Below are 26,466 nucleotides of genomic sequence, written 5' to 3' on the forward strand. Positions count from 1 at the left end.
ACTGGTGTAGCGGATGTTCGCCGAAGCGATCGTGCACAAACAAGGAAAAGTGCACTGAAAAGGAGAGCCCTGAGCCGCTGCGACCATGTGCACCACCATGCTCCTAGCTTAATCTAGCCTACTTCTGGTAGGCTAGGCACTTTTTATAACTTTTTGGTTAGTACATTAGAAAAATTATTGGTGTTTTGGTAAATTATGCACATTATACAACCCTTTTTTATTATGAAAAGGTTAAGTAAGTGTTGCAGTGGGAGGTTCGAGCACGCATTATGGGTTAGCCTTCGCGAACGAATTAAGTTCGTAAGTCAAGGGTTCACTGTATTGCGTATTTAAGTTATTCAAATTTATAACGAGTCTCCGGAAATACACCCGCCAATATACCGTATTTGCGTATATAGTTTCAACACAAAGGTTTAATTTTACCAAACTTCTCCGCAATCACTTCCTGGTTTCCATCAAAAATGCCGGCAGTCTCAAATTCTCGCAGATAAACATGATAAATATACCTGAAGAGACACTTTTAAGGAAATTTAGAAAATTTTTCTTGGAGAAGGGGGTCGGCTTAAATACCGGTCATCGGCAAATACATGTAATTTAGTAGGTAGAGAAGGGGGTCGGCTAATATACCGAGTCGGCTTATATTCCGGGATCTACGGTACCTAAAAAAGACAATCAATCGGTTGCAATTAGTGCAGATTCAGCTCCGTAACTCACCTCCCCTGATTAATATAAGAAAACAACTAATTTGACAAGTAAGAAATCCAAAACACTTTATAAAATTTCACTTAATAATTATTAGCAATAGCTTTACTAATTTCAATAAAAATAGAAACCATAAGAATACACTGAGCAGTCTTAATATTTTCACTTTTGGTTTCTAAAATTAAACCTATTACTTACTCTTTAGCCAACCAGTTTGGCTAAAATTTCCTAGAAGAACTTGCACAGCCAATATCAAACATATTAATCAGCACTATTCCTGATTCGTGGAAAGCAGTCACAGTTCCATCCCTAAGTATATTGGATTTAGACCCAATATCCTAAAGAATTATGAGCAATTCCATTCATATTTTCTTTCTAAACATTTAGGGAAAAATGCAATCTCAAAATATAACACTTACAGTGGATAACAGCAGAAACACATAGCTGCAGTATGAAAAAATGTTTCTGGTTTATTTTATACAAGAACAGCATTCTAAAAATTTGGAGAAAACGTGGTAATGTTAAGCAGAATAGAGTGTGCACTGTAAGTAGATAGATAGATAGATAGATAGATAGAGAAATTAAAACTTGAACATCTGAAAAGGGTTTTATTTTTGCCAGTCCCCACCGAAAAAATAAAACTTTTTTTTCTTTCTCTTTTGTTCTTTATTTCGTCTTATACGATTTCTCGTATTAGGAATTTGTTACTTTTCGCATACCCCTTGTGGTCAGAATGCTGAGTCAGCCTTTGTCCAGTGCCCATGGAGCAATTACAGGTTAAGGGACTTGCTCAAGGGCCAGCAGAGTAGGATCTCTTTCAGCAGTAACAGGAATTTGAACCTGCAACCCTCCCGATAACAACGCTAGCCTCAGAGCCACCACTCCACCCTAAAACTTTTGGACCATGTGCTGACAGCATACACAACGATGGAATAAAAAATATTTTTTTCGTTCAAACCTTTCATCGTTGTTTGGCAAACAATGATAAACAGCAACTCAAATGTTACCTTAAAAAGAAAAATCTTAAGAAATTTCTTACCTACTGATTATTACCTAACAGTTTCATTCTGTACTATAAATCATATACAAATTTCCTCCACTTACAGGAGAAGCATCTATGAAGAACCATGTTGATACTTTTTAGAGAGCTTTACTATGCTATTGATCATGGTGGGGCAAAAGGAGGCATCATTACTTCCACTGGACTGTGACACTTTCTCTTTTAGGGACAAAAGGATTTTTGCCCTCATTCACTTATTTAACTTATGTCACACATATTAAGTGCACCACATTTAATACATCTCTTATGCTTTTCATATTCATTTAAGCAATCTTCCTTATTTCAAGTGTGGACCAAATAGTAACTGAGTAGTGACCTCATGTTTCTGAAAAAACTTGACCAGAAATGTATGTGAATGCAATTAAATTGGGACACTGAAAATTATCATAGCATGAGTGGAGCCTAAGTGCTCATCAGTGCAATTCACATTGACTCCATTCTGTGTTTCATCACTACAGGGAAAGAATAAAAAAGAAACTTGGGGAATTACATGTCACCCGGTAATGATGTATGCACTTTGAGTTCAATGGTCAATATAAGAATAAAATAATAAGACTGACTGTTGGACTTAGATGTTCTTGCTATGGCTGCTCTTAAAAATCCTAATCAGAAAACATAGTCCAATAAAGAAGGCTCCCCAAGGACAGGGGGCTGCAGTCCATGACAGAGTTATTAAAAGAAATATGGTGTTCTTCTTTGAAGACATAAATTCCTGTGGTTTACAAGTCTCCATGAAAAATGCAATCTTGCAACATAACTTTTCTCAATTGTGAACTGATATTTTCACAATTAAAGTAGCAAAAGATACATGCAAAAGTGTTCACGTGAATAAGCTCCAAATGGCTAAGACCTCAACAGCTTTCAAGCCAAGGTGACTACTCTCATGGCTAAGCACCAAATTTTGGACTAAAGGGTTTGGAGGGGAATCAGCAGTTATCTTCCTGAAAAAAAAAAAACAATGGGCAGTTTCCTTGTAGAGATAAACAGATGCCACAACAGTTATACCAAGCATTATTACTCCATACTTCTATGGTCTGTTATTTTTACATTTTTGAATTTCAAAGACTGTCAACTGAATTTGCGAGCTACAAGAAATCAGAAATCATTGTCAGTTTAATTTTCTTTCAAGACTTCTGTGCAACCACTGCTATACCAAGAGAGGAAATGAACAAGCCAATGAATTGAAATGAAAAACAAAGGAATTTGGTGTGCAGTTCTTTTTATTTCATCATGCTTGCATAGAATTATATCATGGGAACTGCCATGTCATCTACAGTTCTCCTTCTGATGCATTAGTGGCCTTGGGCATTTTCCATAATGGAGAGATAGTCTGTGTCTGAATGCAAAACTGTTAAGGTATTTTTTTTAACAGTTTCTACAAAACTTCATTAAGGAAGTGTACTACGGCCATGGTGAAGAAAAAAAAAACGACACAGTGAAGAAATAAAACTATATGTCGAGAATAAAGTCAACATGTTGACTTTATTCTCGACATTTCCACTTTATTCTCGCCGTTTACGTTGAGATTAAAGTCGACATTTCCACTTTATTGTCATGGTTTATTTTGTCATTAAAGCAGGACGTCGTAAACTAAACTTCACCTTAAAATTAATGTTTAATTTACTAGATTTTCTCAAACACCGTCATAAGTTAATGTAGCACATTATATGCTTTGTGCTGAGTGTTCCCCGACCGAGATGTTAATCACTATGTGCTTTTTAAACTGGCTTCCTCTTGTACTGAGGAGGCGCAGGCAGTGATCACCGCACAGAATACATTCTCTTCATGATATTCCTGCTCTCTGAACATTTAGAATGCTAAGAGAAATACTTGATATCCTTTTCATAATGAAACGCACTAAAGCATGTATTAAACATGCATGGTGGTGTGGCGGTAGTGCTGCTTCCTCGCAGTAAAGGGTCCCCAGGTATACGATCAGTGTAGAGAACTTTATGGAAGGTGTGACGAGACTCCAAATAACTGGATGCATGAATGGGTATTGCACAGGTTTAACTAAAATATTGTGAAAATGTTGGGTTCTTGATCTGGCTGTCGGAGACATGAACACAGAGTTCAAAGGATGTTCTTCTGAGTGTGCTTCCTTTATTGCATGCATGCTGTCTCTGTCTAACATACCAAACCCCAGTTCCTATCCTTCCTTTTTTTGCTCCACATAACCAATTACCACACGATAAATGTCTTTGTGAAATTAAAACTAATTATAAACTTAGACCACGGAGTGTGCAGAACTTTAAAAAATCTTTATATACATTTTTAACTATGCCATCCATTCAGGGTTGTGCACATCCCAGAAAGCATCGTGTGCGAGGCAGGAGCAAATCCTGAACGGGGCACCAGCACATCGCAGGGTGAATATGAGCACACACATAAACTAGGTGCAATTTAGCAAAACACAACCCCACTGCCTACATGACTTTGAAAGGAAACTGAAGCATGCTATGTAAAAACACCCTTGGAATTTTTCAGAATTCCCTGATTTATTTGTTCATCAAAGCCATGTAAGACAGGGATAGGGGCAGGGGATGGGGAGGTGCTTCAATCACAGACACTTATTTTGTTTTTTCGTCATGTGACATTTAGTCCTTTTCTCTTGGACCACAGATTAGCTGTTTCAATGTACTATACAATTTATTTAAAATATGCCCCTTAATTATTATTCCCTTCAAATATGGCATCATATTAAAACTTTTTGGTATTGCCTCCAAGAAGACATCTCGATATCTACCTCTAACAAACAAGGATAAAATTTAGATGGTGTCACACACGTGCACATGGGAGGCAGCTAAAGGGCTTGAGTAAGGACAGTTCAGAGTCATACCGGGATGTGGCAGAATGCACTGACTTTTTTGCCCTTTCCTGCAGATCATTCATGGGAGATTCCACCTGGACCTCTGAGCCTCCACCTTTTCCCTGTTCCCTCAGTACTGTTTTGGACTCGGTTTTGTGCACATCAGTGCTGCATACACTTTTGCAACTTTGCAGCCAGGATACCAATTACACGGGTGGCTGCCCCAAACCTTTCTATAACTCTGAGTCGAGTTTATGACAGTGGCAATCCAATTGTTTTTCTGGACTGGTCTAGAAGGGGTATTTGGACAATAGGTGACAGTGACTGCAAACTGAAATTATTCTAATTCTTATGGTCCAGGTTTGTGAATCCTGCTTCTTCCTTTTTTGTTTATCTTATTTTAAAGTCTGTCCATAGAACATGTAGACGTTCTCTCATTTCTCTTCTGCCCCCCTCATTCACTTTGCATATGTGCTGATTATTTATCCGCTAAATTTAAATCTGTAGCATCTCTCTTGCTGTACAATACTTCTTATAAACCACTCTCACTTTCCACTATCTGGTCTCATGATTTCCTTTCCTATACAAATGTGTGCTGGAATTATGTATTCAGAAATGGAAACCAAAAAATTACACCTTGAAACACTAACCACCAGCACACCAGATCAAAAGTATATACAGATTATAGCTAAGTTTCATTTAGTGGGTTTGCCTCTATTTCAATTACTAGGAAAACTGTCACCTAAACAGTTTTTTTTTGACAATTAAAGTATAGGTACATAGTCTTTTGTAAAATGCCATTGTCATCAGCATTTTTTCTGAAATGAACCTAAAAGAATAATGACACTTAAAATATAAGAAGTCACTTACTGGAGGTCCAGTTGAACCAGGTCTTCCACCAAGTCCTTTATCTCCTTTATATCCAGGAGGACCAGGATCTCCTAAAGATAAGACAAACAAACAAATAGATAAATAAGTTGCTAAATATGCATAACAATGTAAGTTTTCTCAGAATTGTTTTAATTTCCTCTCTCAAGATAAAGCAGTTTTAGGTTTTAATTCACAACTAATAGCAGTACATAGAAACTTTGTTATTTAATTCACCTCTTCTGAGAATTATTTACTTGCAGCTTTGTTTCATGTGAGGAATATGTGCCATTTTATCTGCAATTCTCTTAAAATCCATTAGAAGTGGGAAATATGTGAAGAAAGCTAATATAAAAGTAGGATGACCAGATGTCTCATTTTTCCCCCAGGGCAGTTCCCTTTTAACAGCTGTACAGTAATCCCTCGCTATATCGCGCTTCGACTTTCGCGGCTTCACTCTATCACAGATTTTAAATGTAAGCATATCTAAATATATATCACAGATTTTTCGCTGGTTCGCGGATTTCTGCGAACAATGTGTCTTTTAATTTATGGTACATGCTTCCTCAGTTGGCTTAGAAGTTACCCAATCAGAGCATGTATTACATATTAACTAAAACTCCTCAATGATATAAGATATGCTTCCCGCGCGGTGCTTGATTGTTTGGTTTTCTCTCTATCTCTGACAGTCTCTGCGCCTGACGGAGGGGGTGTGAGCAGAGGGGCTGTTTGCACAGAGGCTGTTTGCTTAGAAGATAAAAAATGCCGCTTTGTCGGCGGTGCTTCAGCATACTTAAAAGCCCAAAAGCAAGTATTGGTTTTTTGATTGTTTGCTTTTCTGTCGCGCGCTACCTCTCTCTGACATTCTCTGCTCCTGACACGCATTCTTTGAAGAGGAAGATATGTTTGCATTCTTTTAATTGTGAGAAAGAACTGTCATCTCTGTCTTGTCATGGAGCACAGTTTAAACTTTTGACTAAAGGGTGTTATTTCATGTCTAGAGGGCTCTAATAATGTTAACAGTGTGGGAGAGTTTATAAGGGCTTAAAATATATAAAAATAACCATACAAACATATGGTTTCTACTTCGCGGATTTTTATCTATCGCGGGGGGTTCTGGAATGCAACCCCTGCGATCGAGGAGGGATTACTGTATTTTACTCTAAGAAGAGGCTTTGTATGTCCTGTACTTTAGAAGTGACTCTTTGATCCATTATGTAATTTATGCAAACATTGTAATGTACTTGTTTAATCACAAATTATGTAATTTCTATTCAGAGCAGCCAATATCTGACCAGTCCTGTGATTATAAAGATTACATCCTGGAAATAGTGCTAGTCATGTGGTTTAAAGCTGCAGTTTAAGATTAAAAAATATTTACCAGCTCTAAATGCTGAAAAGGCATAAGCTTCCCCTAATACTAATGAAGTAGACATGACAAAGTCCTAATGAAATAAGGCTATAAATGAATAAAACCAGTTTTAGGACAACAGGAAAGTAATCCAGAGCCTTTGGGAAGTTAGAAACCCCGTCTCTGTGAAATTTTAAGAGATTTTTTTTTTTTTTTATTGTTGAGAGTTTTTTATATATATATCATACAGAATAATTTTGAAAAAGAAAAAAGGTAATTTTGGAACTTACCTGGGTACCCAGGAGGTCCAGGAGGTCCAGGTTGTCCAATACCACAGTTAACACACGTGTCACCTTTTTCGCCTGAAATAATTGATAATAATTAAAACAAGGCAAATTAAATGTTACAAAATAGTTAAGTAATGTAATCTAGCATTCATTAAAAAATTTAGTAAAAGCTGATCTGTTTTCAACAAGCACACACAGATAACATAAAAAATATTAATGCTACATTAACTGAATTAAAATTGACATTTATAAATGAAACAGAATCTTAAAATACTTATTGTGCAAACTGAGTCTGCTCAATCCACAAACTCACTGATTGGAAAAGTGAGAAATAAATTCACTGATGCTAAAATAATAATAAATTACATTCATAAACAATACCATACCATACCATACATCAGAGAGCATTTCCTCATTACATTTAAAGCATTACAATGTGGTTACAATAAATATGACATAAAGTTGATTTTGAACATTATTTCTTTATTTATATATATTACACAAAACAGGTACGTGCACTGCAGACAATGTGTATGATTATTATTTGTAAAAACAGAAGGTATACATTTATCTACAGTATATATATATATTTAGAAGGCCTAATCACAAATTAACTTAACCTGTCAAATTTAAACATTCTTAAAAGTTTTTTATTTTAACTTTTATCATTAAAATAAAAATTATGTTTAAGAAATACACAAAAATACAAAATATTATTGCTTAATCAATCTGAACTTTTATTAGATTAGATTAGATGAATGCTATTGGACAACAAGGTTAAATTTAGATGCATGTAGCAGCAGGAACATACAAAACAAAGATATACAGGACAAATGACATAACCAACGAACAGGCAGATAAATATATAAATAATAAATGTATACAGTATTGTGTAAAAATAGTAAATGAAAGATTTAATTATTTAGTCTAGGACATTGGGAGGATGTACTGAATTCCCTGGGAGCTGCAGACAGCAAAGATCCCTACAGATGTTTCTTAGCACACCATAGAGGAAAGAACCAGTGACTAAAAGTGCTCCAAGAGAGTGCTTCCTGGAGGGGATTGTCCATTACAGAATCCAAATTTGTTCACCACTTTATTTTCCACAATTGTTTTCAGTTTGTTCATGGTTAGCCCTGTGATGGAGCAGGCTTTCCTGGTAAGTTTTTTCAGGCATTTCGTATCATTAAAACTCAAGTTGCCTCACCACAAGGCCACAATGTAAATTAATACATTGGCTACTAAAGACTGGTAAAATATCTCCAACAACCTGCTGCATACATCAAAAGACATAAGCCTCTTCAGGAAGTACAGTCTACTCAAACCCTTCTTGTACACTGTCACTGTGTTGTTACACCAGAATGGCAAATATTATCCAATTATATAAAAAGGGTGACTGGGCAGATACAAGCAACTATAAGTAAGCTTAACGTGCATAACAGGAAAATCAACGGAAGTAATTATTAAGGATAAGCTTCAGCAGCACATGGCAAGTACAGGAGCTTATCTGTACAGTCAGCATGGGTTCAGAAAGGTAGGTCATGTTTTACTAACATGCTGGAATTCTATGAGGAAGCAACAAAAAGTGGATATGATATTATTCATCTTGACTTTCAGAAGCATTTCATAAGGTTCCACATGAGAGCTTGGGCATCAAACTAAAAGAAGTGGGAGTTCAGGGTAATATTTGTGGATGGGTGCAGAAGTGGCTTAGAAAGAGGAAGCAGAGTGTTATGGTGCGAAGAACCTCATCAGAATTGGACAATGTTAAGAGTGGTGTTTTGTAGCAGATGAAATATAATGTCAGTAAATGTAAGGTATTGCACATCCATCCATCCATTATCCAACCCGCTATAACCGAATGACAGGGTCACGGGGTCTGCTGGAGTCAATCCCAGCCAAGACAGGGCGCAAGGCAGGAAACAAACCCTGTGCAGGGTGCCAGCCCACTGCAGGAAGCAAACACACACACACCAAGCACATACAAGGGACAATTTAGAATCACCAATGCACCTAACCTGCATGTCTTTGGACTGTTGGAGGAAACCGGAGCGCCCGGAGGAAACCCACGCAGACTTGGGGAGAACATGCAAACTTCACGCAGGGAGGACCCGGGAAGCAAACCCGGGTCTCCTAACTGCGAGGCAGCAGCGCTACCCACTGCATCACCATGCCGCCGGTATTACACATAGGAAGTAAAAACATTAGGTTTGAATACAAAATGGGAGGTAAGAAAATCAATGGTACACCTTAAGTGAAGGATTTAGGAGTCTTAGTGGACTGTAACCCAGCCACATGGGGTGCAGAAACAGTGTGATTCTTTGTGCTGGTCCCAAGCCTGGATAAATGGGCAAGGTTACGTCAGGAAGGGCATCCGGTATAAAATTTTGCCAGATCAACATGCAGACAGCAATACAGATTTCCATCCTGGATCAGTCAAATCCCAAGTTTAAAACGACTGCCACCAGTACTGTTAGCCAACTGAGTGCTGGTGGAAATTGGGCTACTGTTGGCTGAAGAAGGAGAAGAAGAGGGGTGAGGTGTGTCCGGAGGAAAGAGGACAGGTGGAAGGTAAAGAGAGTGCAACGGAGGGTAGGTACTTTGAATGTTGGCAGTATGACTATCAATGGGAGAGAGTTAATTGATATGATGGATAGAAGAAAGGTTGATATACTGTGTGTGCAAGGGACTAAATGGAAGGGGAGAATAAGTTCAGGTGAATTTGAGGTGGATTCAAATTGTTCTGTCATGGTGTGGATAGGAGGAGAAATGGGGTAGGGGTTATTCTGAAGGTTTCAGAAGTGAAAAGAGTGCCAGACAGAGTAATGATTATGAAGCTGGAAATTGGAGGTGTGATGATGAATGTTGTTAGTGCATATGCTCCGTAAATTGGGTGTGCGATGGATGAAAAAGAAGATTTCTGGAGTGAGTTGGATGAAGTGATGGACAGTGTACCCAAGCTACAGAAAGTGGTGATTGGAGCAGATTTCAATGGACATGTTTGTGGAGGGAACAGAGGAGACAAGGATGTGATAGGTAGGTATTGTGTCAAGGAGAGGAATGGAGAAGGTCAGATTAAAGTACAATTCTAAAAAAGGATGGGCATGGCTGTGGTGAATACGTATTTTAAGGAGAGGAACATAGGGTGACGTACAAGAATGGAGGAAGATGCACACAGTTAGATTATATCCTATGCAGAATAGTTAATCTGAATGAGATTAAAAACTGCAAAGAGGTAGCAGGTGAAACTGTAGTTAGACGGCATAGGATGGCGTTGGAAATCAAGAGGAGGAGGAGAGTGAGGGCAATGCCAAGGATCAAGTGGTGGTTGTTGAAATAGAAAGACTGCAAACTTGAGTTTAGGGAGGAAGTAAGAAAGGCACTGGGTGGTAATGAAAAGTTACCAGACAGCAGGGCAAGTACAGCAGAATTATTAAGGGTGACAGCAAGAAGGGGTTTGGCGTGACAGTTGGACAGAGGAAGGAGGAAAATGAAAACTGATGGTGGAATGGGGAAGTACAGCATAGTATACAGAAGAAGAGTATTGCGAAGAAGACGTGGGATAGTCAGAGTGATGCAGAAACTATACAAGAGTACAAGGAGATAAGTAGCAAGGTGAAGAGAGAGGTGGTGAAAGCTAAAGAAAAGGCATATGATGAGTTGTATGAGATGTTGGACACAAAGGAGGGAGAAAAGGACCTGTACCGATTGGCTAGACAGAAGGACCGAGCTGGGAATGATGTGCAGCAGGTTAGGGTGATAAAAGATAAAGATGGAAATATACTCACAAGTGAGGAGAGTGTGTTGAGAAGATGGAAAGAGTACTTTGAGTGGCTGATGAATGAAGAGAATGAGAAAGAGAGAAGGTTGGATGAAGTGCAGATAGTGAATCAGGAAGTGCAATGGATTAGTAAGGAGGGAGTAAGGACAGCTATGAAGAGGATGAAAAATAGAAAGGCCGAGGTCCAGATGACATACCTGTGGAAGCATGAAGGTGTTTAGGAAAGATGGCAGTGGAGTTTTCAACTAGATTGTTTAATGGAATCTTGGAAAGTGAGAGCATGCCTGAGGAGTGTAGAAGAAGTGTACAGGTACCGATTTTTAAGAATAAGGGGGATGTGCAGAGCTGTAGTAATTATAAGGGGATAAAATTGATGAGCCATAGCATGAAGTTATGGTAAAGAGTAGTGAAAGCTAGGTTAAGAAAGAAGGTTAGGATTAGTGAACAGCAGTATGGTTTCATGCCAAGAAAGAGCACAACAGATGCAATGTTTGCTCTGAGGGTGTTGATGGGGAAGTATTGAGAAGATCTGAAGGAGTTGCATTGTGTCTTTGTGGATGTGGAGAAAGCATACGACAAGGTGCCTCGAGAGGAGTTGTGGCACTGAATGAGGAAGTTGGGAGTGGCAGAGAAGTATGTAAGAATTGTATAAGATATGTACGAGGGAAGTGTGACAGTGGTGAGGTCTGTGGTAGGAGTGCCGGATGCATTCAACGTGCAGGTAAGATTACATCAGGGATCGGCTCTAAACCCTTTATTATTTGCAATGGTGATGGACAGGTTGACAGATGAGATTAGACAGGAGAACCTTTAGTCTACGATGTTTGCTGATGACATTGTGATCTGTAATGAGAGTAGGAAACAGGATAAGGAGGCCCTGGGAAGGTGGAGATATAGAGAGGAGAGGAATGAAGATCAGTAGGAACAAGACAGAATACTTGTGTGTGAATGAGAGGGAGGACAGAGGAATGGTGAGTATGAAGGGAGTGGAGCTGATGAAGGTGGATGAGTTTACATACTTAGGATCAACAGTACAGAGTAATGGGGATTGTCGAAGAGGGGTGAAAAAGAGAGTGTAGACAGAGTGGAATGGGTGGAAAAGAGTGTCGGGAGTAATTTGTGACAGACGGTTATTAGCAAGAGTGAAAGGGAAGATCTACAGAGACCAGTGTCAGACATGTGCAAGTAGGCTAAAGGGTCTGAGTAAGTGTAATAAAACATCCAACCACGGGACCAGGGGGTGGCAGAGTGCGCTGTCTGTCTTTCTCAGTTTCCTACAGACGTTTCCCGGGAAATCCTGCAATGTTCCGGCGCCTCAGAAGACATCACTTCCGGAGCTGGCCCCTTTGCTGATGTCACTTCTGAAGCCGGCCCCTTTGCTGACATCACTTCCAAAGCCAGCCCCTTTGCTGAAATCACTCCCGAAGCTGGCCCCTTTTCTGATGTCACTTCTGGTTTCGGCCATTTTGATGACATTAGTTCCTCTACAGGCCTTTAAAGCATCCATCTTGGACTACTATAGTCAGTTCTGTTTTGGACTCTATTATATGCACATTGTGCTACTTATTTCAAACCCTTTTGCAGCTAGAAAAAATAATATGCGGGTGGCTGCCCCAAACTTTTATGATGTCTTGGACTCTTATTTGTCACAGTGGCGTAGTCGGCAGGAGGAAGTCCCAGAAGAAAGCGGGACTCGGACATGAAACTAACCAGGTAAGAAAGTAACAGGGCTGAGTTTCTGGGCAGGGGAGTGCATCTGGGGGTCAGGAAGGACTCCGTACACGCTCCGTGCTTATAACTTACCAAATGGAGAGTGTGAAAGGGACACACAGGTGTAGGCTGGTTTCTGGGGAAGAAACAAAAAGGGCTTATCATGCTCTCTCGGAGGAGAGAGCTGAGCCGCCCATTGGGGCTGATGTCCCAGATAAATATGGGCTATCCCCAGTCCAGCAGGCAAAACTAATAAAAAAACTGGGAATCTGATCCAGGGAGATCAATCCAGGGGCAGGTTATGACCCTCTGGGAGCAGGTGTCTGTTTGGTTAAGGCCATTTGAACTAACCACCTGCCAAATAGTGCAGCAGGTAGCCTGCTTAATACTTTTAAAAAGCCTCCCTAAAAACATTGCCCAGTCGCACTGGAGAGATTTTCATTCTATGGAAGAGCTTATAAAGCTCCTGAAATCACCCATAACAGTCCTCTAGTGGATTTCCTAGAGATTACGTCCTACAGAATAAGTCTCTTCCACATAAATTGGAGCCTGTTTCTGAGTTCCTGGGCCGCCGATCATGCGACCGACCCGGGAACGAGGCGGGATGTAGGTGGAGGGGGGGAGACAGTTTGTGCGCTCTTGCCAACCCCCTGACGTTTTCGAATATGGGATCAATTATTGCAGTATAAACTGGTTATAAATGGTTATAAACTCAATGCCCTGTTTGATTCCGGCAGCAATATTTCCATTGTTGATTGCCAAAATATTTCACCACGACAAAGAATTAAAGAAAAGACCAGTATTAAATGTATTCACGGAGAAACCTGGATGTACAATACCGCCCTATGTTTCATGAGTCCGGGAGGATCGCTAAAAAATTTCCCATGGCAGTCCACCCAAATCTTCCCTTTCCAGAGATTCTGGGGCGGGACTGGTTGGAAAATAAATTTGGTAAACTATTGACTATTCCCGATAAAAACTTAGGCCTCATTATAGATGGGGATAACTAATTTCAATCTGTCCCCATGCCGTTTAAACAGCTGGTGGAGAGAGATATGGAAGCCCACAAGGAGGATGGGCAGATTCCTGGACCGTCACAGGCAAACACATCATCCACCCGCGCCTTGATGAGTCGGGAGGAATCCCCTCCCCTTGAGGTCAGACCGGATCCTCTCTTTGACATTCACTTCAGTTTAGACAAACACCGGCTTCTTTTAAAAGGGAGCAGTGGAATGATGACTCCCTAAAATTTGCAAAAAATGCAGTAGTCCTTGTCAACGGCCAACGCACACACCAGCCCATGCCACAAGGACCTCACTTTGTAATAGAAAATGATCTATTATATTGGGTCGTGGAATATGGGGTGGAGGTCTGGAAACTGTTGTTAATCCCACGAACATACTGGTAGCAGGTTTGTGAATTAGCTCACGCCCACCTCCTTGGAGGTCACTTAGGCTCTGAAAAAACTTTAAGAGTGGATTAAGCTCAGATTTTATTGGCCCGGAAATGACGAGGAGGTTCGAAGTTTTTGTATTTCTTGTCCAGAATGTCAATTACGGCATATTCCTAGGAGGGACAGTGCTCCTCTCGTTCCCCTTCCCTTAGTTGATGTCACCTTTGAACGAATTGGGGTCGATATTGTAGGACTCTTAGAGCCCTCGGCCCAAGGACATTAATATATATTAGTCCTCGTGTATTATGTGACCCGATATCCGGAAGCTGTTCCCTTGTGCTCAGTTACATCTAAAGCAATGGCATGGGAACTAGTAGGAGTATTTGAGTGTGTCAGCATTCCTAAAGAAGTCCTAGCAGACCAAGGAACGCCTTTTACCTCGGAGACATTCAGGGAAATGGCCAAGTTACTGAAAATAAAGCACTTAAAGTCCGTGGTGTATTATCCTCAAACCGACGGTCTAGTGGAGAGGTTTAATCAGACTCTCAAACAGATGCTTCACAAGGTGCTCAGTGGGGATGGGAGGAATTGGGATCAACTCCTTCCCCTCGTTCTCTTAGCCTTTCGGGAAGTCCCACAAGCCTCTACGGGGTTCTCACCTTTTGAACTTGACGACAACCCCAAGGTATATTGGATGTTTTGAAAGAAAGTTGGGAAGGAGAGGCTCTTCCCTCTTCAAATATTTTGGAATATATTGCACAATTAAGTGATAGATTCGGGAAAATCCAACTTATTCTAAAAAGTCATATGGAAGAGGCACAAGCAGCACAGGCCCGTTATTATGACCATGGCACGACACTCTGAGAATTCCATCTGGGTGATCGTGTCATGGTATTAGTCCCCACCTCCCATTCTAAATTGCCTGCCCATTGGCAAGGCCCTTATGAAATTAAGGAGAGAAAAGAATTGGTCGACTATTTGGTGAAACAACCCAATCGTAGACCAAGCGAGCGGGTTTATCATGTGAACTTGCTGAAGCCATAGGAGAGGGAGCCAGATCCCTCCTCCGCTCAGCCCTTCTCATTCTTTGCTCACATAGACACCCTTAATTTCGGCAAGTAATTAACTTATCGACAAAGAGAGAGATCCTGTCCATCTATTAGGTGGTGAGTGAAAAACCCGGGAGGACCGAGTGCGAGCAGGAGACAGCTAAAGGGTCTGAGTAAGTGTAATAAACATCAAACCAGGGGGTGGCAGAGTGTGCTGACTGTCTTTCTCAGTTTCCTACAGACCTTTCCCGGGAAATCCTGCAATGTTCTGGTGCCTCAGAAGACATCACTTCCGAAGCCGGCCCCTTTGCTGACGTCACTTTCGAAGCCAGCCCCTTTGCTGATATCACTTCCAAAGCTGGCCCCTTTGCTGACATCACTCCCGAAGCCGGCCCCTTTTCTGACGTCACTTCTGGTTCCGGCCATTTTAATGGCATCAGTTCCTCTACAGGCCTTTAAAGCCTCCATCTTGGTCTACTATAGTCGGCTCTGTTTTGGACTCTGTTATATGCACATCGTGCTACTTATTTCAAACACTTTTGCAGCTGGGAAAAACAATATATGGGTGGCTGCCCCAAACCTTTATGATGTCTTGGAGTCTTGATTGTCACACCAGCTTTGTTATATGGGTTGGAGACGGTGGGACTGACCAGAAAACAGGAGACAGAGCTGGAGGTGGCAGAGTTAAACATTTCATCCACGCTCCATGGCCTTCTTTGTGCAGTGTTTCTCCAGAGCTCTCTCTTGACTTGATCAGCAGATTCAGTTAGCTCAATTAGTGGAAGAGGACTGGAGACAACAAATACAAATTCTAGAATGAACCCAGAGTCTAGCAGTTTTGAGAAAAGGCTAAACTGACAAGGATGAGTTATACCTGTTGAAAAAGTGATTTAGTTCATTAGCTATGTTCTTGTTCCTCTATGAGTTTACATCCGCCTTACAGGTATATCCTGTAATAGTCCTCATTGAGTTCCACATTTATTTCACATTGCTCTGCTTTAACATGCTCTCCAGTTTGTCTCTGTAGCAAACTTTATCCCCACAGAGCTGCTTCCTCAGTTCTAATTACACCCATTTGATTTCCTTCTTATCTCCAGACCTGAAAGCCCTCTTCTTTTTATTCAGCAAGGTCTTTGTGATTCATGGTTTGCTGTTGGGAAAACATTGCAGTCCATTTTTGTTAACTGTGTTAACCACACAAATCTTGATGTACTTTGTTTTACAGTGGCTTGATCCCTCAGTGTTTTCAAAGGCATCCTTCAGAGCTTACTCAGTCTTCTCTGTCCATTTCTGCATAGTCCTGATGGTGTCTGGCTGCTTTTGTATAATGGGTTTATATGCATGTATGACTTGTGCTAAATTATGGTAACATCTGCCCAAAGATATGTAATAAGTACAGATCCCTGTTTTCTCTTGTTGTACAGGTAAAAACTAGTGTTACTGTACTGTTTAATAATATTATAACCAGAAAAAACAATTAAAGCTTTATCTCTTGTATATTAATAATTGTGTAAGTATGTCCTTATTATGTATTATTAACACATTTATTGAAAAACAATGTCATTATCTGTATCAAAAAAATGTTTAAATTAAAGCATCAGATTATGAAATGACTACCTTTTTCTCCAACTTCTCCGGGATACCCCAGATCTCCTGGAAGCCCTGGTAACCCAGGAGGTCCAGGTTGACACAGTCCTTCTGCAAGAAAAAAATTCAAAACATGATGCATTTTGAAAAAGGTATTGCTTCATATTCTTCATTTAAAAGTACCAAAATGCTTTGTAAAAGATAACTTTATGTTGAGCACATTTTAAACATATCAGTCAGCTCAATTATTCAGACTGTGACAGCAAACTACTACATATACTGTCCCACAAATCATCAAATGAAAGTGCTTTTATAAATATCACTTTGTGTACATTAAAATTATAGTCAATGTCTGAATATGGACAAGGCAGATTTCAAAGCAATGTAGAATACAAATTGTCTAGAAATACACTGTAAGCCACGGAGACTCTGTATTACTGGAAGGTGGGGCTTTGCCCTACCAGTCTCTAGTGGCTGGTACAAATGTGCAAAAAATGTAATAATCAGTAAACTATCTTCCAATAATATAATGCATTGTTAAAATGTTTATAGTAATCTCAATGTAGTGGTTATAGTCACATTTTTCTAATTGCTCATCACATTCTCAAAGGAACTTCATATGTAGACATTTTCTTGTGTATGTGAAACTTTCCTTGATCCTGGTGCTGCTAGCCTGGTTCCAGGTTACTGGGCCAGGTCCTTCGACCCTGAATTGTTCTAAGCATACCTTTTCTCATTTGCATACATGGATGGCCTGAACTTTTCAGTTTTGCATTCGTGCCTGAAGGCTCAAGACCTATGTAACAAAGCCGCTAAATAGGCGCCTGACCTGACACAAATGGACACAGAGGCACATATAAAAATAAACAAACTTTTATTTATCTTCAGCTGTGGGACACGTCTTCCCCATGCCACACAGCCCAACACAGTCCCAAAGCACAATTACCACCAAAACAATCTTTTCTCCTCTACCACCACTCCTCCTGAAACTTAGTCCTCCTCCTCCCGACTCTGGCCCTTGAGTCATGGTGGCCGACCCTTTTTATAGCCTACCCGGCAGCGTTCCAGGTGCTTGTCCACCTGGTCCTAACTGCAATTCCAGGTGGGACTGAAGATTTGTCCAGCCGTGCTGCTGACTCCATGCAGCTCCCCTTATCTCCCATGGAGTCATGAGACAGGCTGGGGTATCACCATCTGCCAGGGAGGCTGCCACCAAGCGTCCCGGGGGAGGTATTGAGCTGCCGATGGTTGCTCCCCCGAAACAGATGCAGCAGGGGCATCCCTGCCGGGCATGGGACCCGGCTGTCCGCTACACCTATTAAAGATTTTTTTTTCAGTGCAGCATGCCTCCAAAGCTTAAAGTCCTCACTCGATGTGTGTTAACAATAAATAAACACATTATTGAAAAACTTCAAGGATAAACTCAATATTTTTCACAAAGAAGTTAATTCTTTACAATCAAGGTATATATTAATTTACCACATGAAATAACAGTCTAAAGTAAAGCATGTTTATAAGTATTAAAAAATAACTAGCCTGCTCTTGCGTTTTATGATGGAGATAGGCACCGGGTTTCCTATATAAAAAAGCACTTAAACTTACAGAATGTAATAGTGCCTCATACTCTAACTCATATTCTAACTTCAAACATTCCAGAGTCTGAATACTAAATTAAAGAGAAATATGATCCGGTGTTCAAATAATGCGTCTATGTTTAAACTGTGCACGCAGTGAAAAAAAATGCAACAGATGGCAGTTACGCAGCAAACATAAATGTCATCTGTTGTGTACAGTGTAGTACACCAGGTTCTTGACATACAGACATAATCATGTTCATTCATATTTTAACTTATTATTTAGGGCATGTAATTGTGTTATTTGCATCTTAAATTATTTGTATTTTCTGTTTAAATTTATCGAGATGAGTATTGTTTAGGGTCTGGGAATGGATTTACTTACTTTCCATTATTTCTAATTGGGTAAACATATTCAGACTTTGAACAATTCACGGTTCAAACAGCCTCCTGAAACTAATTAACTTTGAAGTACAAGGCACCACTGTATTTATATTTAAGCCAAAAATGTTATCATGTACTGATCACTGTCGAGTTTGGAAACACACTGCAAAACAACATATTCATGTCATTTTAAAAAAGCAAAAAGAAAAAAATTGTTGAGAGATTCAGCCATTTTAAAAGAAGACTGGCTGTATGCTTCACTATGCTGCTTGTCTTTCTCAGCAGCAACCTTTCAGAGTCAGGGCATGGATTCACCTCAGAAAGTCATTTCCTAGCTCTGTTATTGACATTACTTAATGCTGATGCCCAAATGTAAATTGCTGTCTGTTTTGTAGACAACTAAACAATAATAACTGAAAATATCACACAATCATTGACATTCTTTCACTATACTCGTATGTCATTATTTCACAAAGATATTGCCTGCTGCTGCTGGAATGATAATGTGTACATGTGGTCTTCTGAGAGTAATATTAATAGTAATATTAAGCATCCATGTTGCATGCAATCAAGTGACAAAAACTGAACAGAAATTATAGAAATACATTTAGTTTTAACACTATAATTACCAGAGTCTACGAAAAAACTCGTAGATCCGGCCCACCTTAAAACCGTTAGCACCTCTCCGCCAGCGTCTTATCTGACGCTATTAGTTATTATTTGAAACTGGGAATAACTGGAGATGGGAGTGGCGTTTTGAGACAATGGAATTAGACATTCTCTTATCTGGAGGGATTAAAGCTGATACACAAACGCTGGCGAATCTGCTTTCTTCGTATCTCACCGTCACTTGATTTTTTTTTTATTCAGTTTTATTGAGTGTTCCTGCTCACGCTGAATTACAATGCACCTTATGGTCTATGATGTCAAAAAAAAACAAAAAAAACAGACATAGGTATATATATTTGGAATTATCCGTTTTATGACCTGTATAGTACACTTCGGAAAACTTTGCGTCATGGATGCAACATTATTCATATCCATTCACATAACATCTTGCGGTTTGTAATCAGTGACCGCATGTTTTTTTTCCCCCGATCTTGCCAGTCCCCACATGTTGCTGTATGCTGTTTCTTTTGTACTCCAGGACTTGCAGAGGAAAGAATAGTACAGAGCAGTAACTTCAGCGCTATATGCAATCATCAGATTCAAATGTTAACAGTTCACACACACACGCAAGAATCGTCCTTTCTGCATTTACAACGTGTGTACCTGTTACAATGTACACACTTCTCTCTATGCTGTGGTTTCTATTACACACCTGAAAGAAAAAGACAATATACAGTATGTGAAAACATCATCGCACTTATGCAATATTATTTGAAAATGAACAGTGTCAGATCGGCTGTGAATTTAGGTTGTCTGTGCCTGTGCATGTTTGGTTAAAACGTGCTTGCTCTTCACTCAGTGAAGTGATGGTTAAGCTTCAGCAGGAGTTGGCTTTCAAGGTTCTTGAAGTGAAGCTATGACCGTTTAGCAGTGAACAGGAGCCCCGCTAAAAAGTCTCTCACAGGCTGCAGATGCAGGAAGTTTGTGTGTGGTCATGTGACTGCATTGCTACGTCTGATTGGTGACATGGAGTCATGTGATTATTGTTGCTACGTCCAATTGGTGAAACAGTCATGCAGAAGATGCACTGGCGACTTCTTTCTAGCAAAAATATAGCATATCTAATGTGTAAATGGAAAAAAGTAACGAGTCGAGTGTTGCCCAATGTAGCGGAGTAAGAGCAGCGTTTCTTCTTCACAAATGTACTCAAGTAAAAGTAAAAAGTATGGTGCAGTGTTAGAAGTACAATTTTTTTAAAAAGTTACTCAAGTAAATGTGACGGAGTAAATGTAACTCGTTACTACCCACCTTTGGATTTCAGATTACTGGTTCCAATAGCAACCTCCTCCCCCATAGCTTAATTGTACTGTAGCTTTGAGAAAAAAACCTTACTCCTTACAGGACTGTTTTTGTCCCTCACCCATCTGGCTAACCTCTTTTATAGTCCAACCCAATTCCTTAAACATTACCTCCTGCATTTCTGAACTCAATTTGCTCTTCCTCAGAAAGAAAGATTATAAACTACCTAGGCCATTGAACTTCTCTCCTTCCAAGCTAAAACACTGGTGATCAGTTAGCAGTCAGTCTTTAGCTCCATGCAAAGATCCTGGTTGCGTCAAGGAATTCAAAATCTTATTATGGTAAACATTAAAATACTTCCAGTTTTAATGATTACAGGCCAGTGGCATTAAGCTCTGCAATAATGAACACATTTCAACATCTAATTCTTCAGCATCTCAGGTCTGTAACAGAGACTCTACTTGACCCAGTATGGCTTGGTTACCATGCAAACAGATCAGGTACAGTATTCATGGCCTTTTAATATATTGCATAGTGTTTGGACTCTCCAGGTACATATGCTAGGATTGTATCCATGTATTTTATTGAAAAATTAATACAATTATAGTTTTTCATTGGCAAAGTTTTCAGTATAAAATATGCCATGAGAAACAAACATCAGAAAGTGAAGCAGCAGAAATGTCAGTCATGTTACATGGCCCTGGCTACATGGTCTTCTCACAAGTGTGTTCTGTGGCATCACCATTATGTTTTGTGTCTCTAAGCTAATTACTGTGGTTCCAATTACCCATCTGTAAAACTGCATAAATTTGGCAATAACACCACCTTGATAGGCCTGTATCACAGCCACAGTGCAATATCAGAAGGAGTTGGATTGGCCCTCAGCATTATGGGACTAAACACTATGAAAACAATGGAAATAATTGAGAATTTTATAAAATACTCCTCACCTTTGACAGCATAGTTTATAAATAGTGTCACTGTTAGCAAGGTGGAATCATTTACATTTTTTAGCATTCCTATTATTCACAGTCTGAACAAGGATGGAAACATAAATTCTCTTATCAGAAAAGCTGATTTTTTTTCTCTGCCCACATAAAAATGTGATATGCCCTCATCAATGATGACTCAGTTTTACACAACTGCCATTAAAAACATCTACACTTTTTCCATATGTTTCTGGTATAGACATGCATCTACTCATCCAAAACAGAAACTGCATCATGCCATTTGGACAGCAGAATGGACTGCAGTTCTGAAGATACTTTCTGCTGATAATCTGTAAAATTATAGGTCAGTAAATGTGCAGGAAAAATAATCAAAGACCTCATTCACATAAACAGCTTCCTTCCCACTTCAGTCACTCTAATTTAAGAGAGTCTTCAATGCATCTCTGTCTCCCTCTGATCCCTAAACATGTCTAGCAAACCCAAATTATATTTACTTTGTAAGACTTTCTCTATATATTGCATACATAAGTGCAATTATATATCTCATATATATTTCTCTTCTGGTTTGTCCTGCTTCCTCTTGAAACCCGGTCCCACCCTCACACAGCCCACACAGCATTTCTCGATTCCTATTCGTCCTCTTCCAAACCCTTCCCCACGCTGCCTGCGGCCTCCCATACACCCCCACGCCGCTTTTCTCGAGTCCTATTCCTCCTTCGGACTACGGCATTCCCCACTCCTCTCTCATTACCCCACTGGTGTCATGTCACTGCCCGATATCTAGCCTGACCGTGTGACCTATCACTTTGGCCATGTCTGTGCCTGGGAGTCTTTTCCGTAGCCTGCTACAGAAAGGTACTCTCTTGACCATTGGCACTGGTTTCGCTCCTTGCTATTTTCGTTGTACTGCAACGGTTGTTTCCTAAGCCTTTGTTATAAAATGAACAACAGTATCTTCTCTGTCGATGGGTTTTTGTACAACGCCATCTATATTCTGGGATCCGGCAACTGCCTGTTCCTATCAGTGGGTTATTTCTTGACCCAAACAGTTGACGAAGGCAATGCACTCTCACTACGACATAGGGCAGTAGATTTCATTGCATCACATTGGGACAGATTTGGAAACATTCTTCCTGTTGTTCTTTCCAGCACAAGTCGAGTTATCACAATAAGTCAAGAGTACTATCAATACATGGCAACATTTGGAATTTATGGTGGTGAAGCTGAAATTCAAGCTTTCTCCGAGATTAGATCTTTCGACTCATTATCTGTCATCTCCAGCAAAACACTTATTCACAACTGCGTCTTTCAAGAAGTATTTCTTTCTTCTTGATTTCTGAATTCCTTTTTCTTTGTTTTCCTTTCCTATTCTTACACCGCCGTATGCTATGGTGAGCGTCGGCTATCTAGTTATATTATATTTTATATACGTGTGGCTTTGTGAAATAAATTATCAGTCATTCCAGCTGTATATAATGTCATGATGCTGTCATATAATGTACATTGTGCAGTTAATTGTAGTTGCTTTTGTTATATCGAGGGATGTAATACTAAGAAAAATTTCTAGCAACAACATTGCCTGGTACTAAAATTCAAAGTCCAAATTCAAGTTCAAGCTATTAAACTTCCAACAATATATACATATATTTTTGGACTTTTGGCCATGTATACATTTATACATTTAATTTCATAATTTGTATATTATATATTATCATTATATATAATCTTTTTGTATAGCAATCTTGAATCTTCTGCATTTTTACTGATGTACTCAACTGTGCTAATTTCTACTAGTGTCTCACTTCTACAGGTGTACTGTGTACCACTGGTTGCCCCTATTGCTTCTGAGAGGTTATTGACTTCTTCAGATGTATAAATTTCAATAAACTGCATGTTCAAAGCATTTGCTATTTCACTGTCTGTATTTTCTAACTCCTTTCTATTTCTATTCTTCATCTCTTCGTTGATCATTTCCTACTTGATAATTGGGGTTGAAAGACTTTGTAATAAATACTACACTGCAGAAGACTACATGTAGCTGCATTCAGTCTAGAAAGTTCTATAAGTGATTACTGGCTCCAACAGTATGGCACACATCTGTATGATCAGTATGGTACACATCTTTTTAGTGATTTTTTAAACTATATTTCAGCAGCCACTCAATTAACCCTTCAAGTATGTTTAAATTCATTGACATGTTTGGAGTCAAACTGACAGCTTTATGATGAAATTTCTATTGGATTTCAATACGAAAACACAGCAGTCATGGAAAAGGCTGCAGTGAAACCAAGCATTCACAAACCCCTCACAGCAGAACCCCACCCCCATTCTTTCCAAAACTGCTCTGTAAATGACAGGACTCTTGACCAGTGAATGAGGGGATTCCTTTAATCTTGAACTGAAAAACTCAGTCCCAAGGGAATTGTGTTTCCTTTTTAAGATGGATGCTATTTTTTTTTAAGTATCTATTTAACATTATTTTATTAAAAATGAATGTGCTTTTTACACGTGGTGAGCAAATGATGGAATAACTAACATATGAATTATGCAACATGAGTAATATGAGATTTATGAAACACAAGTAACCTGAGATTTTGTTTTCCCCATATATGTTTTCATATCATCTGTCATTGTACAGCATTGATTACCATTGGTTTGTAATATATTACAAACTATTTGATCTTCATTAGCAATGAAAACATGAGATTAAAATTTTTTATCAGCCACCACTACAAAACACATGGGGAGAGCAACATATTAAAAATATTATTTTTGGATGGTGTTCCTTTAGATATGCTGTGGCATTCAAATGGTATTCAGCAGATATTCAGATACCAAATATATACAGTACAAAGAAAACATTTTATACTGTATTATACTATCACCAACAGACTGTACAGTTATCACAATAGGATCAATAGATTCAGTACATGCTGCTTATGCCAAATTCTGACATTATGACTTGCCATGTGGAGAGGTTTACTTACCTCGGCAGTGACATTCATGTTTCTGGTAACTCTTGCTATGAAGTCAGTAGACAGACTGAGAGAGCATGGGGTCATAAGGTCACAGTTTTGCTATATGACTACGAGACATGGATGCTATACAGTTATCCGAGACAAAGATTGGACTCCTTTGGTACTGTGTCTTTTTGGAGAATCCTTGGGTATCACTGGTTTGACTTTGTGTCGATTGTGCTGTTGCTAATGGAGTCCCAAGTGAGGCAAATTACCTGCATTGTGTGGGAGTGTCTGGTACTATGGCCATGTGGCGCGATTCGCCAAGGGTGATTAAGCTCGCAGGATCCTCATTGTTGAGGACCTGAGTGGTTGGACAAGGCCAAGGGGATGCCCACATAACACCTGGCTGTGGCAGATAGAGGGTCATTTCCGGAGGATGGGACTGGACCTTGTGCCTGCCAGGATGGTGTTGCCAACCAGGGTCCTGAGCTGTTTCGTTGCCTGACCTGACATATCTGTAAAGTCTAGAACCTGTATTATGTAAATACCCTAGACTAACAGCTATTTGTGAGATGTGGAAAGCACCATGTTTAATTATAACAATCATACAAGAGTCACAGTTACTTAAATCACTTATGCTGTGTGAACTATGGTCGGCCGTTCATCCCGGCCAATACCTCCACGCCACTAGATGGAGCCCTTCCGGCAGCATGGAGGTGCCCCGAATTCCAGCAGGGCATCATGGATGGTGGAATTTTCTTTCACAGCTATGCTAGATACCTTGTTGGCCGCAAGGAGACACTGCAGGGAGGCTCAGAGACTTCCGGGATGAAAATGAAGAGCTTTTATCTGACCTGGAAGTACTGCCAATCACATGGACTGAGAGGAGCGAAACATTTCTGGGTCAAGGTCTATAAAGGACTCTGGGAAATCACAGGCAAACGAGCTGAGTCAGGGTGGCAACGCGTCTGGGAGAGGAGGATTGTTTATTGATTGGTGTTTATTTATGAGTATTGTGGAGTGGAGGGTGCTTTGTTCACATTATTATTATAATAAATCCAAACTTTGGACTTTTACCTGGTGTCTGACGTATTGTCTGAGGGGTCAAGGGAATGACAGCGCCCCTATCTGTCACAGCTGCTATTTCTAATGTTTGGCTGAACAACAGCTTAACCATTTTAACATGTTTGCAAGCTATATACAGTTCAGTATATCAGCTAAAGTATGATAGTCACTTTTTTAAATAAGCAGACAAACTGCAACAAAAGGAATGCACAGCTAAAAAGGTGTGCACTGAGTGTACCTTAAGCTTTAAAACATTTTTTTTCTTCTCTAATTTTGTAACCAATCTCCTTATTTTTAATATAACTCTAATGGATGTGTAACTTTGTTACAATTGCTGTGGACAATTCAATTACTACTCCCATAACCACCTGCAGGTCTTTGTCTGCACAATTTTTAAATTAATTTACTACTAATATAAGTTGTTTTGTTGATATTCAAGTAACACTTACTTGTTGAAGGAGTTGGTCCTGGTAATCCAGGTGGTCCTGGGGGTCCAGGAGGTCCAGTTAAACCAATACTTCCAGGGCTTCCAGGTAATGAAATTCCAGGGGGACCTTCGTCTCCCTTCAGGCCTCTCTCACCAGGGTATCCTGGCTGTCCTGGATCACCAGGCACAGGCAAACCTGTGTGTCAAACCAAAAACAATACCTTATTTAAAGTATTGATTCAATTAGAAGAGAATTCTAAATTCCCAGGTATATCTCCACAAGACATAATAGACACAACAATTTGGTCTCATACTATACTTTTACATATAGTACTAATCATGTTATTAAATATAATAAAAATAAATATTATTAGTTATATAACACAAAATATATAGACATAAAAAATAAAAAAAAAACATGAAAAATTGTAGCAAGCTTTAAAAAACCCAGTCTTAGTGAGAACAAAGAAAGTTGGAAATGGTAAGATAAAAATACTGTGCCAAACAATTAAAATGTGTAATAATTTCTCGCAGGTAATGCATCATTTCATAGATCTCTGAGAGTAGGTGTTAATTTCTAGTCTATACAAGAACCCTGCTAT

At 39.5% G+C, this 26,466-nt stretch overlaps 1 protein-coding gene across 1 annotated transcript in view; it reads right to left on the bottom strand.

The window, feature by feature from the left end:
- The window catches only part of col4a5 (collagen, type IV, alpha 5 (Alport syndrome)), a 481,130-nt gene that overhangs the window by 211,592 nt on the left and 243,072 nt on the right, over window positions 1-26,466 (bottom strand). Inside the window, exons 21-24 of the mRNA XM_039765771.1 lie at window positions 25,887-26,060; window positions 16,627-16,707; window positions 7,080-7,151; window positions 5,442-5,512 (exon numbers count right to left, since the gene is read on the bottom strand). Of these exons, the coding sequence (XP_039621705.1) occupies window positions 5,442-5,512; window positions 7,080-7,151; window positions 16,627-16,707; window positions 25,887-26,060 (398 nt within the window). The remainder of the gene's footprint in view (window positions 1-5,441; window positions 5,513-7,079; window positions 7,152-16,626; window positions 16,708-25,886; window positions 26,061-26,466) is intronic.

This window comes from Polypterus senegalus, chromosome 10, assembly GCF_016835505.1.
Source record: "Polypterus senegalus isolate Bchr_013 chromosome 10, ASM1683550v1, whole genome shotgun sequence".
In the NCBI taxonomy this organism is placed as follows: Eukaryota; Metazoa; Chordata; class Cladistia; order Polypteriformes; family Polypteridae; genus Polypterus; species Polypterus senegalus.